Genomic DNA, 15,651 nt, shown 5'->3' with positions numbered 1-15,651 from the left:
CCCGAGAATGTACCAACCATTGAGCGATATAATAAAAAGAAAAAGGTAATGGAATGCATTCCATGTCCAAACATAGTTCAGGAATATAACAAATAAATGGGAGGTGTTGACCTTTTTGATTCGTCACTCGGCCGTAGTCATATCCGCATAAAGTCACGACGAAAGGTCTCGATGTGGAAATTGTTTGCGACACGTCATCGCCCAATGTCTGCTCCGATGCCGCCGCGTGACATTCGCCTTGATAACGTTGGCCATTTACAAGAATATGTCAAGGAAGGGTAACCGCGATGCAAAAATCCGAAATGTACAATCTGAACAAAAGTTCGATGCCAAAAATGTGGTAAACATTTGTGTTTTTCGACGTTTTGATGAGTTTCACCAAAACTAAATGCCATTGCTGATATCTTATTAATTTTTTATTTTTTTTTGAAACTTTTTTGAATTACCTGAATAAAATATGTTTATTTTTGTTAAAAAAATTTCTCTGATAGAAAATACACCTTTATAATTTGTAAATCAGGCTATTAAGGGTTAATCATTAATCATTTAGTGTTGCCATATTTACATTGGGTTGCACATATGGTTTTTATGCCGGGAATTCCCGGGACAAATTTCCCGGGAATATTGCCAATTTTTCACTTTCCGATTCCCGGGATTTTTAGTCGGGATTCCCGGAAAATAAAACCTGATGAAATAACAAAGAAAACAAGTTAGAACTCCATTTTTTTTAAAGTGAAAAGTTTTTTTTACAGTTTTTCGTTTATATCTCGGAAATAATAAGTCGCTTAATATTATTATTTAGTTGGGGTTTAACGAATTGACATTTAAAAAGATATATTTAAAACTGCACGATCTAGAAATAAAAGTGAATAATCTTCAATGCCAAGATGGACCGGTGCTAATTATTTTACAAAACTCTAGTAGTATAAAGGCCCCCACTTTTGATGGCGGCACACGCTTTGGTATTTTCAAGTATAGAATTGATTTTGGCTTTCAAAGGAAACAAGCAATAGTTCTTGGTAACAATGACAGCTTTATAATGAGTGTGTTTTCTGGAAAAAAAATTCATTCTGTATTATAAAAATTCATAATTCTTCATTTTGTAAATGAACACCTTTGAATCCAATAATTTGGAAATTTTCATCTTTAAGCTTTCCGTCATTATATTTTTTGAAAATTATTTGTATAAACTTTTATATTTTGTATATAACAAGGCATCAAATGAAGACTTTATGTATATGTAAATATAACATATAACAAAGGATCGAAGGAATTAATTCTTAATTCCATTTTCGTGATCGAAATAAATTGTATCTCTTAACGATTCAGTTAAATTTATTGAATTAATTCCTTTTACTAAAATAAAATTAGTTTCAATTCATTTTGTAAATGATTAAAAGCTAAATAAAACTGAATGAGAAAAAACATTTTAACTCAATTTGTAGTAGATTTGAATCAACAAAAATGTAATCATTCAAAGTTTGACTAAATGGATTTATGAAATGAGTTAAGTTCAAATTGAATTAATTAATACCAAGCTTTATATATAATGACTAAGTTTTTATATGAAATTTTGCTATAATATTCATAATTCACAGTATTATTAAATATTTCGGGAATAGCCGGTTACCCGGGAATGTAGAGAAACATTTTCCCGATTCCCGGGAATCAAAAAAGGTCGGGAAAATAAAAACCCTGCACAGCAATGTTAATAATACGCACAGATATTTTACAGTTTGAGAGGCACTGCTGTTTGAGAGGCATTATACAACTTTAAATAGTCATATTTAAAGTGAAGTACAATTACGTAACAATATTTTCTAATACATTTATACCAAAGATATACTACAATATTTTGGTCTAGTATCATACAGATATACTGTGCCGAACTTAAGTATTGGCACAGGATGCTCATTGTACTTTAAGGTCGATTTAAAGGCCATATTGTTGACATTTTTAACAAAAAAATATATTTATCAGATAGATTGATGAATTTCCTACAAAATACCACCAACTTCATTTCAACAATTTTGCAATATTATTTACTAATAATAAAAAGACGAAAAATTCCCCAATTCCGTCGAACAAAACTATTGGCACACTTACCAGATTCTTCAAATTTTATCGATCTATCCACTTTTTTTCATAGAAATTGCCATTTTATTTTCTTTTATTTAACAGTTTTCGTTTCTAAAACTGATAATGTCAATTTGTAAAAAATTTGCACGATAATTACCAATATTGCTGAAAATAGCTAACAAAAAAAGGAAACAACAGAATCTGAGCGCAAAATCATCCTTCACTTGCACAATCAAGGAAAATCGTATGCTGAGATAGTAGAGATTATGGAAAGGAGCCGTTTTACAATTCGGAGTATCGTGCAACGTTTTAATGGAGCATCAACAATTGAAAGTGCTAAACATACAGGTCGTCCTAGATCCTTAAGTGAGCGTAAATGCAGCCATATAATCAAAAAGGTCAAGTTATGTCCAAAAATATCTTCAACAGAGGTTGCTGCAGAGATTAAAGAAGAGTTTGGGAAAGAAGTTCACGCAGCAATAGCCAGAAGAGTGCTTCTTATTTCATCTGTGAACCAAAAGAAGCGTTTAGAATATGCCGTTTAGGAATTTACGTAAGCCACACCAAGTGCTATTCTCTGATGAAAGCAAAATTAATATTTTTCGCTCTGATGGACGTCAAACGGTATGGAGAAAACCCAATAAAGAGCTGGAAAAACAAAATATTGCTTCAACAGTAAAACATGATGCTGGAGAGGTAATTGTATGGGGTTGTATGTCCGCTGCAGGGGTTGGAGAGCTGGTGTTCATTGACGAAATAATGGACAAAGTGCAGAAAAGTTAATTTTGCCATTTTCTTTCACTTTGCAAAATGACAATGACTCCAAAAATTCGGCTTATACTGGACATATGTGGCTTTCATACAATATTTCGCATGCCCTACCACACCCTCCACAATCTCCGGATCTCAACCCAATAGAGCATCTGTGGGAAGAGCCAGATAGGCGAGTGAAAAAGGCATTAGTTGAAGAATGGCAAAGTATTGGGTCAGATATCACAAACAAGTTGGTGGATTCATGTCTAAAGCAAAAATCCCTTGCAACTATATACTAAATTTTACAATATTGCTTCCTAAATCAAATGTTTTTTTAGCTTTTAATGAAGTGTGCCAATAATTTTGTTCATTGAAATGAAGTATTTTTTATGTTGTTTTGTTATTAATAAATAATGGTATTAAATTGTTGAAATGAAGTTGGTTATATTTTATAGGAAATTCATCAGTCTATCTGGTAAATATATTTTTTTATTAAAAATCTCTACAATACTGCCTTTACATAAATAGACCTTAAAGTACAATGAGCATCCTGTGCCAATACTTAAGTTCGGCACTGTATATAATTTAAGGTTCAATTAGTCGTACCATACCATATCGCCATATCCGTAAACATAGCCATAACTTAAGCATTTTTTACAATCCTCGATTTGTGGTGCCATAACCATAAACAGCCGTTTTTGATGTTTTCATTTGTTTATTTTGAATTATGGAAAGAAACAAAAGAAAAATATAAATTAAAACTCACCAAACAATTCAGCAACTATGAAAAATAAAAGTTTTGGTTATGGCAGAAAACCGAAATTCAGTTGAAATCTACGGTTACGGTTATGACTATGGCGTTATGGCATGTCACCAATAATCAGATACAGTGTAGCCCATAAGCTTGGTTCGAACAGCTGTTTTATATGGTTATGGGCATAGTAGGAAAATAGAAGGTAGTTTCATTCTCTCTTTATTTTTTCAAATTCTATGTCTGACATGCTTAAGGATTATGAAGTTTTCATAAAAATAGTAATACCATATTAATTATAAATTAGGCCATATATTCTTTGAAAAATAGAAAAAAAAATTACTTTCAAATTGAACTAGAAACAATGCTAATTTGTGAACATTATTTTAAGAATTAACAAGCAACTGCGAAAATACAAAATATTTTTGCAACAATTCAGACATAAATTTGTTTAAAGTTAGTAAATTACCCAACAAACGACAAAAGTAGCTGTATATTTGTAAGGAATTGAATAAATAACTTTCAACACTACATAATACATTTTTATTTAAATTCTAAATTTGTAAAAAAAATTTTACGAAAATAAAAATAATTTTTAGGAATGTGGCAACGCTTTTTATAATGCTCTCAAATAAAGGAAACTTCAAAAACCTTATTTTTAAAAAAAAAATTTTGAATGGCACTACCTTCTATATTTTTATCATGGTTATGAGCATAGACCATAGAGAACATAGAGCGGAAACTCGAAAAAACTCAAACAAAAAAATTACTCAAAAAAGTTACACATACGAGTGTTGTTTTTGTTTTCACATAGTTTTTTCTACTAATACATTCTCACCACTTAGGTTTTTGACAACTGAGTTAGGTCTTTGACAGGAGAGTTTCCGCTCTATGTGTTTTCTCTATGGCATAGACAACAACTAGATAGGTAACTGAGAGCCAAAAACCTAAGTCTGTTGTCAAAAACCTAATTCATGAGAATGTATTGCATGTATTTTGTTATTGTATCACCCGTATGTGCGAAAAGAGAGTAATTTTTCCATATATATTACTCTCTCCTTCCGTTCTATGTGTTTATTCTATGGTTATGGGAATGGTACGTCTAATTGAACCTTTATTATATTTTAATATTATTTGTAACCAATGTTGCCAATTTAGAACTCTTATGATCTAGCACCTTTAAAATTAATTTTGCTCCAAAAATAGATTTTTTTTAGATTATTTTCTTTTTACTTTTTAGAATTTTTTTCTCAAAAACTTGCAGTTTTTTTTAATAATATTACTGTTTCCAACGTATACAAAAAAGTGAGTTGTCTGAGACTGTCTGCCATGGTCGAATGGCCAAATTAATTAAAAGTTGAGATGACAATAACAATTAAGGAAATTTAGTTGAAGATGAAAATTTGACTTTTCAAAATATTTACAGGTTGTCATTATATGATTGCAAAACAAAACTTTTAATTTTTTTTCTAACTACAATAAACTTGTGTTACTACACAAAATTTCTAATTGAATTTCAGTTCTTTCAGTGGCAGTGGATAATCATATTTGGTATATTAGATGAGTGTTAAATCAGCTCTACGCAGCCTTGATCTGTCTTGCGTTACTGTAAGTAGCCTTGCGAGCGGGTTCGGATGATGATGTAATTTTGAGAAATAAGCTTCACGAGTTTTTCTAAATTCGTCCTTGAACAAAGGTACATCTAAGTCTCTGTGGATGTTCTCATTTCTAATGTACCATGGAGCTCCCGTCATAGTACTAAGAATTTTGGATTGTGCCCTCTGTATGAAATACAATTGGAAATGGTTTAGCTTACAATTTGTATACCCTTCACCTTCGTGAGAAGGGTATATATAAGTTTGTCATTCCGTTTGTAATTTCTACATTTTTCATTTCCGACCCTATAAAGTATATATATTCTGGATCCTTATAGATAGCGGAGTCGATTAAGCCATGTTCGTCTGTCTGTTGAAATCAATTTTCTGAAGACCCCAGATATCTTCGGGATCCAAATCTTCAATAATTCTGTCAGACATGGCTGAGATATGAAGAAAAAACCAGGACAACCTCGATTTTCGAAAAAAAATATTTTTTAACCCCAATTTTTTTTCACAAAAAAACAAAAAAAAAAATAAAATAACAATCGAAAAATTTTTTTTTACAAAAAATGAAAAAAAAAACAACTGGAAAAAAAATAAATTTAGTTTACCTAATAATATTTAAAATTTTGAAGTATAATTTGGTGAAGGGTATATAAGATTCGGCACAGCCGAATATAGCACTCTTACTTATTTTTTTTTTTTTAATTTCAAATATACATATATATGGGGGATTTCATGTCAAGTGAACCAATTTTCAAAATCGATGTCTTCCGATCGGGATGAAATTTGCACCAAGGTGACATATGGGATAGTAATTCAGATACAAAAAAAAATTGACATTTTGGCCAATCATATGTTTTTTCTCATCCATGTAACTTATTACCTATTGTGTTTAATTTTTTTTACCTACTTATTACCTACTGTGTTTAATTTTTTTTTTTTCAAAATGGGCCCTTTTTTATTTTTTGCTCAAAAGAAAGCTTAGGTCTTTTCCTTGAAGTGGGATACGAGTGGGATATCTGTCAAAATAAATATTTTATAACTCAAAACATACAATTTTTGATTTTTTTTTGCCAAAATCAAAAACTTTTTTGACTTTTTTTTCCTAAATGGGCCCTTTCTTTATTTTTTTTTTGCTCAAAAGAAAGCTTAGCTCTATTCCTTTATGAGCTTTTTGGTCTCGTAGTGGGATTCGAGTGGAATATACAGTTTGTCAAAAATATCTTTGCACAGTAAACAAATTTTTAAAATTTTATTTTCATTTAAGAATTCCAAGAATAAACTCATTACATTTTTGTTTTTTTTCACACATTCCGTTATTGGGCCTCTTACGACTATCTGAATCCACCAACATATTTAAAATTGACAAACGCGTTACAACACCAACAACAAAAATATATGTTTTTTCAATATGAATGGTGTCAAAAAATCTTTGCATACTGAGTGAAGAAAACAAAAAATTGGTTAAATATACTCGAATTTTGTGCAAATAGGCCTTTTTATGAATGCTATCGCATTTGAAAGAGGTTGCATAGCGTTTAGTTAAAAAATATTTTTTTTAAGTTCTACAAGTGACTTTATACATATTTAAATAAAAATAATGGCAGGAAATCGCATTTCGAAAAAGATTATACTTTTTGTATTTTAATTATTATAAAGGAAAATCTGCAAGTGGAAAATGATTATGGGCTAAGAGTATCACATGAAACACTCCGAAATGTGCTACTAAAACACAAATATTCTTCAGGAATGGCTAGGAAAAAACCCCTGCTCTAAATCAAAAATATTGAGAAACGATTAAGTTTTTTTTATAGAGCACATTTCACTCCCTCCAGAGTGCTGGGACGACTAAATTTTTTCTGATGAGACAAAAATAATGTTGTACAGTCATGATGGAATCCAAAAAGTTTGTCGAAAACCTCTGACAGCTCTAGAAAACAAAAATTTAAAAACAAAAGTTTGAAAAGCTTTCAGTTATGGTATGGGGTTGTATATCCAGTAAGGGAGTAGGGGTAATCAGGATTTTGGATAAAATATTGACGAAATAAGTTTATCTTGATGTTTTAAAAACCGATTTAATCGCTATCATTCTGAAATTCGGTTTTGTTGACCCGTTAAATTCAAACAAGTTTTAATACAAATATTACTAGGCAATGATCCCAAACATAACTCTTATTTATTTGGTCGTGGTTATTATATAACTGTACAAAAGTTATTGATACCCCTGCCCGAAGTCCTGATATTAACCATATCGAAAATTTGTGGGTACATTTAAAGAAAAAAGTGGGAAAAATATCGCCAAAGAATCAAAACGAATAAATTAAAGAAGAGTGGGATAAAATACCCTTGGAATATGATATCCCTAAGCTAATTAACTCAATGGGCACCCGTAATTGATGCTCAAGTTGGACACACAATATATTAGCAGCTAAAACCCTGGAAATGTATCACAAACTTAATATTTTATCGAATGTGCAAACATTTATTTGACAGTATAAAAATTGATTTTTTTGTCCTTTTTTATTATAATATGAATGGTTTTATTGAAATTGATTTTTTTTTGTTATCTATTATATTAATAAACATATGTTTATAAAAAATGTGTTGAAAATAATAAAGAAGTTGATTATTTATATTAGTAATCAATGTTTTCTTTGAAATTTTGTTATTTTTTCTCTATGTGTAAAGAATTTTTTGACAAACTGTATATCAAAATAAATGTTTTAACTCAAAATTTATGTCTTGAGTTAGAAAACATTTATTTTGATTTTGCAAAAGTTGGTTCACTTGACATGAAATGCTTCATATATGGATTAATGAAATAAAATTTAAAGAACAAAACACACTAATCAAGTCAAATTTATGGAAATTTAACGTTTGGTAAAATCATCGGTAAGTTTTGAATGAATCATTAGTAAGATTTAGCCTAAAATTATTATCAATAACACTAGTTTACAAGGTTTTTGCTCATGAATTGAAACATATGGGGATTTGTGTATTTAGGTCTTCTAACTTCGGAAAAAATATTAAAAAAAAATCCTGGACGTCCTGAACTTTTGAGATATTTATTAAAAACGAAACATATAAAAATGTATTTATTTTTTCCAGTTAATTTTTTTTGGAATTTGTCAAAAGAATACAACTCTGAAAGTATCTAGTGGCTTCGCCAGAGTGTTGAGTGCCCAAAAACGATGTAAATACTTAATTACTACAATTCGGTACACTACAGTATGCATTAGTAGTACTCAGGGCAGGTGAAAAATAGAAACCCATAAATCTCAAAATTTTGACGTATAGGTGGGAAACAAAAAATGGTCAATTAACTAGCGTCTCTAGATTTTCTCATAAAAAGTGGACTTAACACGTTTGCCCACTAAGCTAACGATAATAGTGTTTAGACATAGTAATTTGTAGTATTAAGTCTAAAAATAAGAGATATAAGTCATAAAATAACAAGGTTTAAATTATAAAAAAAACATATTTTTGATATGAAATTATCAGTACTAATTTAATTACAGGTTTAACTGCTAGAACATCTGAGTACATATCAGTAATAATACATATAATTTTTATGTTTTAGGAAATTAATCGCAGTAATCGTCGCATCATAAAACAGACATTTATATCGGATGTCTTACAAATTCCTGATCACATTAATGAAGAAGAAAACGAAGACAAATCAAAAGTATCAAAAGTCAACAACAAATTAGCGTCCAACACATCTCGCACAACAACACAATCGTTCGATAGTAATACCGAAGAAGATGAAGAGGAAGATGACTGGGAGAATATGTACAACGATAGTGGAGATTGTTTGGATCCGAAAATTATGCAGGAGTTAACAGCATCCGTGGGAAAATGCAAAATAGAGTTACCCAAGATGGATTACACCGTAAATTACATTTTAATTGACTAAATACTATACAATACAACTTCAAATATTTGTATCAACAACTCTTAATAAGATATTTTATTTGTAGGCCTACTTGACCAAACAGTCGATATTAAATGAAGAAGAATTCCCGCATGTTTTGGAAGTTTCGAATTTTCCAGTAGAGTTTAAAAATCAAGACTTGTTAATGGTTTTTTCTCAGTACAAAGAATCTGGCTTCGATATTAAATGGGTGGATGATACTCATGCTCTGGCTGTGTTCAGCAGTTCTCGTATAGGTGCCTACATATTATTTACATTAAATATTTGCTTATTGTTATCTTTCTGAAATGTACTAATGTTTTAATGAATTATTACAGCTGCTGAAGTACTTACTATGGGGCATCCATTTGTTGTTTTGAAACCGTTGGCCGAGGCAACTGTTGAATCTCGCTTAAAAGCCAAAAAATGTGCAGCTTCTTTACAACCATATCGTCCCCGCCCAGAAACATGTGCTGCCTTAGCGCGCCGTTTAGTAACAGGAGCACTAGGAGTGCGTCTGAAAACTGCAGCTGCCGAGCGAGAAAATGAAAAGCGTGTTTTGCGCGAAGCCAAAGGTAAACATTACTACTTTAAACCCGTCATTATATTTATATGAATATGAATACGAATATTTATGATCATACCTTAATTATTTTGTACATTATTATTTTAGAACGTAAACTTTTAGCTGCCAAGCAACGTGATGAAGTCTGGGAAAGTTAGAAGAGTTGTATGTATAAAATTAATAATCATAATACTATTTACATTTTTGTATTTAAATGGTTAGTTACTTTTTGTACATTGTATGAAACAATTATTCTGCCATCCTTAAACAAAATGTATGTCTTCTTAATGCAAACAAAAAAAATACCTAATAATTATTTTTAATATAATCTTAAATTAATTTAAGTGTCATTTCTATGTAATTTATCTAAACAATTACATCAATTTATTTTGACTCTCATTAAGTATAACTTAGAAATCATGCAATAAAATATCACATTCTGTTTAATCTTCAATAGAATAGAATTTATTATGTTTCTGATTCTGATTCAGTTTGTTTTTATTTCCATTAAAAATATCATCAACAATATTAAATGTGCAACTTTGAAATAATTTAAATGGATGTAGTTTTAGTTCATTTTAAAAACACAATCTATTTACTAGTAATTTTTTCCTTTTCTCTATGACTTATTTTGTATTTAAATTATGTATAGTACAACATAGGAAAATATTTTTATTATTATTATTATTTTACATAAATAGTTTATTATAAATGATTTATATTGTTTATTTCATATAATTTAAGAAAATACATACATATACATAATTATATTTTAATAAAACAAGGAAGAAAATATTTGAAATTTCAGATATATTAATAAAATTTAGCAAAATATTTGCCTATTGTTTTACTTCAATTAGTGAGATTTTTCTGAAAACTGAATATTCTGCATGTCAGCAAATCTTATTGAAAAATCTATTTCTTGTTCACAAGAAATATCAAAGTGATTTGTTTCGGGCACAAACATTTGAATCGTAATCGAAACTATTTATTTATTGATCTATTAACTTATAATTACAAATTATAAACTAACATTCCCAATAAATCAAACGATATCGAAACGATATCATCTAGATGATATAAACTATCATATATGATATCGTTTGCGTGTTATAAACGATAGTTTTTGCGGACTAAATTGTACCGTTCCTTATAATATATTTTTTCCAGGAAATTATGATACAGTTTTCGCTATCATAATTTCTAATAAAAACGATAGTAAAATCGCCATGCTACAGATCTTATTCTGAAAGCTTAAGCTATTTAATACCAACAATTATATTTTTTGTGTTAACGTACTACATAATTCGCTAAAAACAAAATCCTGAAAAAATGAGAACAGCATACACAAATCATAGTTTTAATCTTATTCAGATCACATGTACATATTTTGTTGCAAATATTTGAATTTTTCAAAGATTTCATACAGCTTAATTCATAGTATGGTATTCAGGCTGCCGTCCAAAACCATAGTCTCGTACATCTCACTTGGGTCCAATAATCGTTCCCTTTGTGATACCTAAAAAGAGAAAGAAAAGGGAAATCTATAGATTGAGTTACAGTGAAATTTGTAGGAGTAGAGTGTAGATAAAATGAGAGGAGAAGGAGGAGAGAGGTTAAGAATTCGAATAACGCAGACCATGCATGTCCGGTCTTATCAACCATCTGCTTTCCCTGATAAAGGCGTCTATGCACCTTAGTTCCTTTACATATAACCCGGAGAGGGTACTAAAGGATCGCTCACCTAAAAGCCTGGCACGTAGATTACCCAGTGCCGGGCAGTTACAGAAGAAGTGTAGGATGGTTTCGTCCTCATTCCGACAACTTCTACAGAAGTCGTTATAAGGTAGCCCAAGTCTTGCGGCATGAGAACCGAAAGTACAATGCCCGGTGACCATCGCCACAATGTTGCTGAGTCGTATTCTTTGTAACCGAAGTAGATACGACGTGCGTTTACAGTCCAACACAGGCCATATCATACTCGTGGTGTCACAGGTGGATTCATTACCCCACCTTGCTTGGGCAAGTTCGTAATATGCATCATGTATCATTTCCTTGCAGGTTGACAACGTAATTCCACAGAAGAAATCAATTTCGTCGTCCAACATCAAGGCTCTTCAGTTTCCCTGTGTCCACGTACCCATGTGAGTACAAGTGTCAAATGTCTCGCCATCTCATTTAAGGATGTCTGGCATTCCTGGACCATATTCGATGTTGTATAAACACCTACCAGGGATTTAATTGCGGATTTACTGTCAGTATATATACGGATATCAGATACACTGTAATATCTGAACCAGTTTGCCGCTCTTCTAATGGCCGATACCTCGGCCTGAAGGATGCTGCATCCATTTGAGAGTCTAAATGATATTCTTATTCCGAATTCAGGAATGTATATACCGCCACCCACTCTATCCCCCTTTTTGGACCCATCCGTATAGATTGATAGCCTCATTTCATCAACGGAGAGACCATCAGCAGGCTCCATACTGGATGGGATTGAGAAACTGAAGTTCCTCAGGAAGAAGGGTTTGGGGGTGCAGTAATCAATATGATCAGGAATATTTTGTATACTTCCTATTATACAAGCATGTCCATAGGATCTAAAATTCCACGGCCTAAAGGCCGTGTTCAATGCCAGTTTCCTTGACATTAGATCTACTGGAATCCAGTTAAGTAAAGTGAAAAGCGACTTTGTCGCGGTTGTTCGCAATGCCCTTATTATCAGGATTGCGATTCTTCTTAATACCCTTTCGAAGAGTATGCGATTTCGAGTGCCGTCTCCAGTTTTTGTGATATCGTGCCCAGATGAATCCCTGAATCTGCCACTGCTACATCATCCGTGTAGGCAACAGTCTTGTAGTTTTGGGAATCTAATTTCATGAGCAGACAATTTAAGGCCAAGTTCCACAGAAGTGGAGATAGGACACCCCCCTGGGAGTTCCTCTTTTGGCAGATCTAGAGATCGTAGTCGTTCCAATATTAGAACGAATGATTCTGTAATTCAGAAGGTACCTAATGAACCTAACTACGGATTGATCAAGTCCTAGTGAATATAGGGCTGATATTATGGTTGCAGATTTCATATTGTTGAAGGCTCCTTCTATATCCAGAAAGGCCACGAGTGTGTAATTGCGGAATTTGATAGATTTTTCGATATACCCTACTAGCCAGTATAGGCATGTTGAGAGGTAGATAATAATCCCTGATCAACTGTCTAATATGAGTGTCAATAATGCTTTCCAGGGTTTAAGCAAAAAGGATGATAGATTAATCGACCTGAAGTCTTTTGCCTTGGTTTTGCGTTTCTGATAGATTTTTTAATTTATTCAATGATAACTTATAAGTCGACCAGTATACGGATCTTTTTGCATCATTGAAGAGTCTGCGACATCTCGTTCTAGAGTCCGCTATTTCCGGTGACCACCATGGTGGTCGCCGCTTGCCTCTTTGTACAGAGGATGCACAAGTGTGCTTAGTAGCTTAATTCATGGAATTCGTAAGTATATCCACGGCCCTCACAATGTCCTCAATATTATTTATCATGGGTGGTTGGGGTAGGAGTTCAGATAGAATACGACGACGCTCATCCCACCTTGTCCTCCTTCTATTCAAAAACGGTACATCCCTATTCGGTTTCCTTTTGATCGAGAAAACTAAATAACGATGATCCGATAAGGAACAATCATCTGAAACCTTCCAGTTACTGATCATGTAGGAATGGCTTGCACTAACCCATTATCAATAATGAGGAGGAGTAATGCAGCAGATGCTGCTTTAGAGTGATGAATGTTCACCTGGATCACCTTCACCATGATCGGGATCGTAGATGACGGTTACGTCTTCTGGATCAGAGTCCGGTAGAGCATCCTCATCCTCCACTTCACCCAGACCACGGAATAGATCCCCAACCACACCGGAGTTTGATTGTGTCTCCATTTCGTCATCAACTTCGGTTTTCGCGTCCATCTCCTGCGGAGCTTCTGATTTAATCTCAGAAGTTTCGGGGTCGATCTTGACGATAGACGCGCAGCCTTATACTATCGAAACCGTAGTATATTCGGCTTTTCCTCTCCCGTATTTGAACACGCTAGCAATTTCACATGGCCTTGGTACCAGCCAGCGTCATCGTTTTGCGGGGATGGACCACACAAAAAAATCGTAAACCAAAAAAGTAACTTACGCCTTTCCAGAAAAAATTAATGAGGTTTTTTTTTATTTATGTTTTAAAAACGGTTAGTTATTTTTTTGTTGTATTTCTAATAAAATATCTTATAAAATGAATCAAATTTAAAAAAGTTAGTGAATAAAAAAAAAAGATAATAAAAAACATTTAAATGACACAATTCCAAAAAGGAATTGTGTCTGAAAAAATTCTCGAAAAATGGGGTTAAGATGTCAGTCTAAATATTGTGAAATGTGATCATTGCGCCATTGCTCCCTCTTTGCTGAAAATATTCGCCAAGAAATTTTCAAGTCAAGTGGAAGTATTTGAAAAAACATATTGAAATCGTAAAATATTTTCACGGCGGTTGATATCTAAACGTTATTATTTCAAAGCTAATACGTATCCAAGTTTGCCAGAAAATGTTCATGGCAACTGTTGGAATAATTGAAAAAATGGTAAGAAATTGGGTAGATGAAGAAAAATTTAGGCCCTAATTTTGTAAATCACGTCACCAAGTGATATTTATGTGCAAAGCAAAAACAAAAATTCACACATTTCAAAAATTTGTTTTTGTTTTATGTACAAATTGTGAACCAAACAAACGCACAAAAATTCAAGCGTTGATTTGCCTTTCATAATTTGAAAATTGTGTACACAAAACAAAAACAAATTTTTAAAATGTGTGAAATGTTGTTTTTGCTTTGCACATAAACATCACTTTGGTGACGTGATTTACAAAATTAGGGCCTTAGAATAACACACAATCTGATATAATACTGACAAAAATAAAAACTTCGATAAATTATAAAAAATACGAGAAGTGAAAAAACTTGAATACCATTACCGAAGACAATACACCAATAAACTTTATTTTCAAACATAATGATATGTGTGATACTTGTGTGTCATACGAAGCAAACAAAAAACAACCCAGGATCAATATTACAGTCATAAGTAGAAATTTGTTAGGCACATGAAAGAAGAAAAGGAAAACGATGTCGAAAATGCCAAGTTTGGGTTGTGGTAATTATAGTGCTTGGATATGCAAGCATCAAAATTGATTCCCCAAACAAACGCAAGTGCCTCATATTATAAAATTACCTATAACCAATTTTTAATGCGACTTGCGCCTTTTTCTGTTTCAGTAAAAACTAATCTTCATATCTCTATAAATAATAGAAAAATTGGCAATTTTTCTTTAAATATCAGTTTTATAAATAAAAAAGAACCTTAACCTGAAACAAATTTTTAAAAAATTTTGTTTATTTTTCATTTTAAGAAGTTTTTTTGGTTCTCCTGTAAAATTTTTAAAATGTAACTTACGGCTTTTTTGATTTTATATGACGATATGTTGTTCTAAACTCGCCTATTTTATCTCTAGTAACAAAATGATTCCTATAAAATTTTAAAACTCTTCATTTCTTATTACTATACGTTGATAATTAAGTTATGGGTGTGGCACCACTCTTAATCCCACCAATCTTTATTTCATCTACGAATAGTGGTATCAAAATATTTAGAGATGGGATTCTACCCGGTATTTACCCACACATTGGGTAAATACCGGGTAAATACCAAGTAAATACCTTTTTTGGGTATTTATAAAAAGGATTTGAAATGCTGCATCTAGCAATTTCTGATTGTCAATCAGCTAAAACATTATTTTAAATTACTTATTTAATTTATTGTTTTCAACCCCACGTGTGTAACAATTTGAATATACATAAATATAATGGTGGACTTAGCGAACTGTAAAGCTAGAGGGGATTTGTGGTCTAAAAATTTTGTTTGGAGACGCATAGAAGAAATATCTCAGAAATA

The 15,651-nt window shown here is 31.9% G+C and overlaps 1 protein-coding gene across 1 annotated transcript in view; it reads left to right on the top strand.

Annotated features, from left to right (window-relative positions):
* The window catches only part of LOC135953242 (bromodomain-containing protein DDB_G0280777), a 53,570-nt gene extending 43,074 nt beyond the window's left edge, over positions 1 to 10,496 (top strand). Inside the window, exons 5-8 of the mRNA XM_065503032.1 lie at positions 8,765 to 9,076; positions 9,165 to 9,354; positions 9,436 to 9,672; positions 9,771 to 10,496. Coding sequence (XP_065359104.1) covers positions 8,765 to 9,076; positions 9,165 to 9,354; positions 9,436 to 9,672; positions 9,771 to 9,820 — 789 coding nt within the window. The 3' untranslated portion in view covers positions 9,821 to 10,496. The remainder of the gene's footprint in view (positions 1 to 8,764; positions 9,077 to 9,164; positions 9,355 to 9,435; positions 9,673 to 9,770) is intronic.
* Positions 10,497 to 15,651: the final 5,155 nt, after the last annotated feature.

This window comes from Calliphora vicina, chromosome 3, assembly GCF_958450345.1.
Source record: "Calliphora vicina chromosome 3, idCalVici1.1, whole genome shotgun sequence".
Taxonomy (NCBI): Eukaryota; Metazoa; Arthropoda; class Insecta; order Diptera; family Calliphoridae; genus Calliphora; species Calliphora vicina.
The sequence above is the reverse complement of the archived record's forward strand: the minus strand, read 5'-3'. Positions and strand labels throughout refer to the sequence as shown.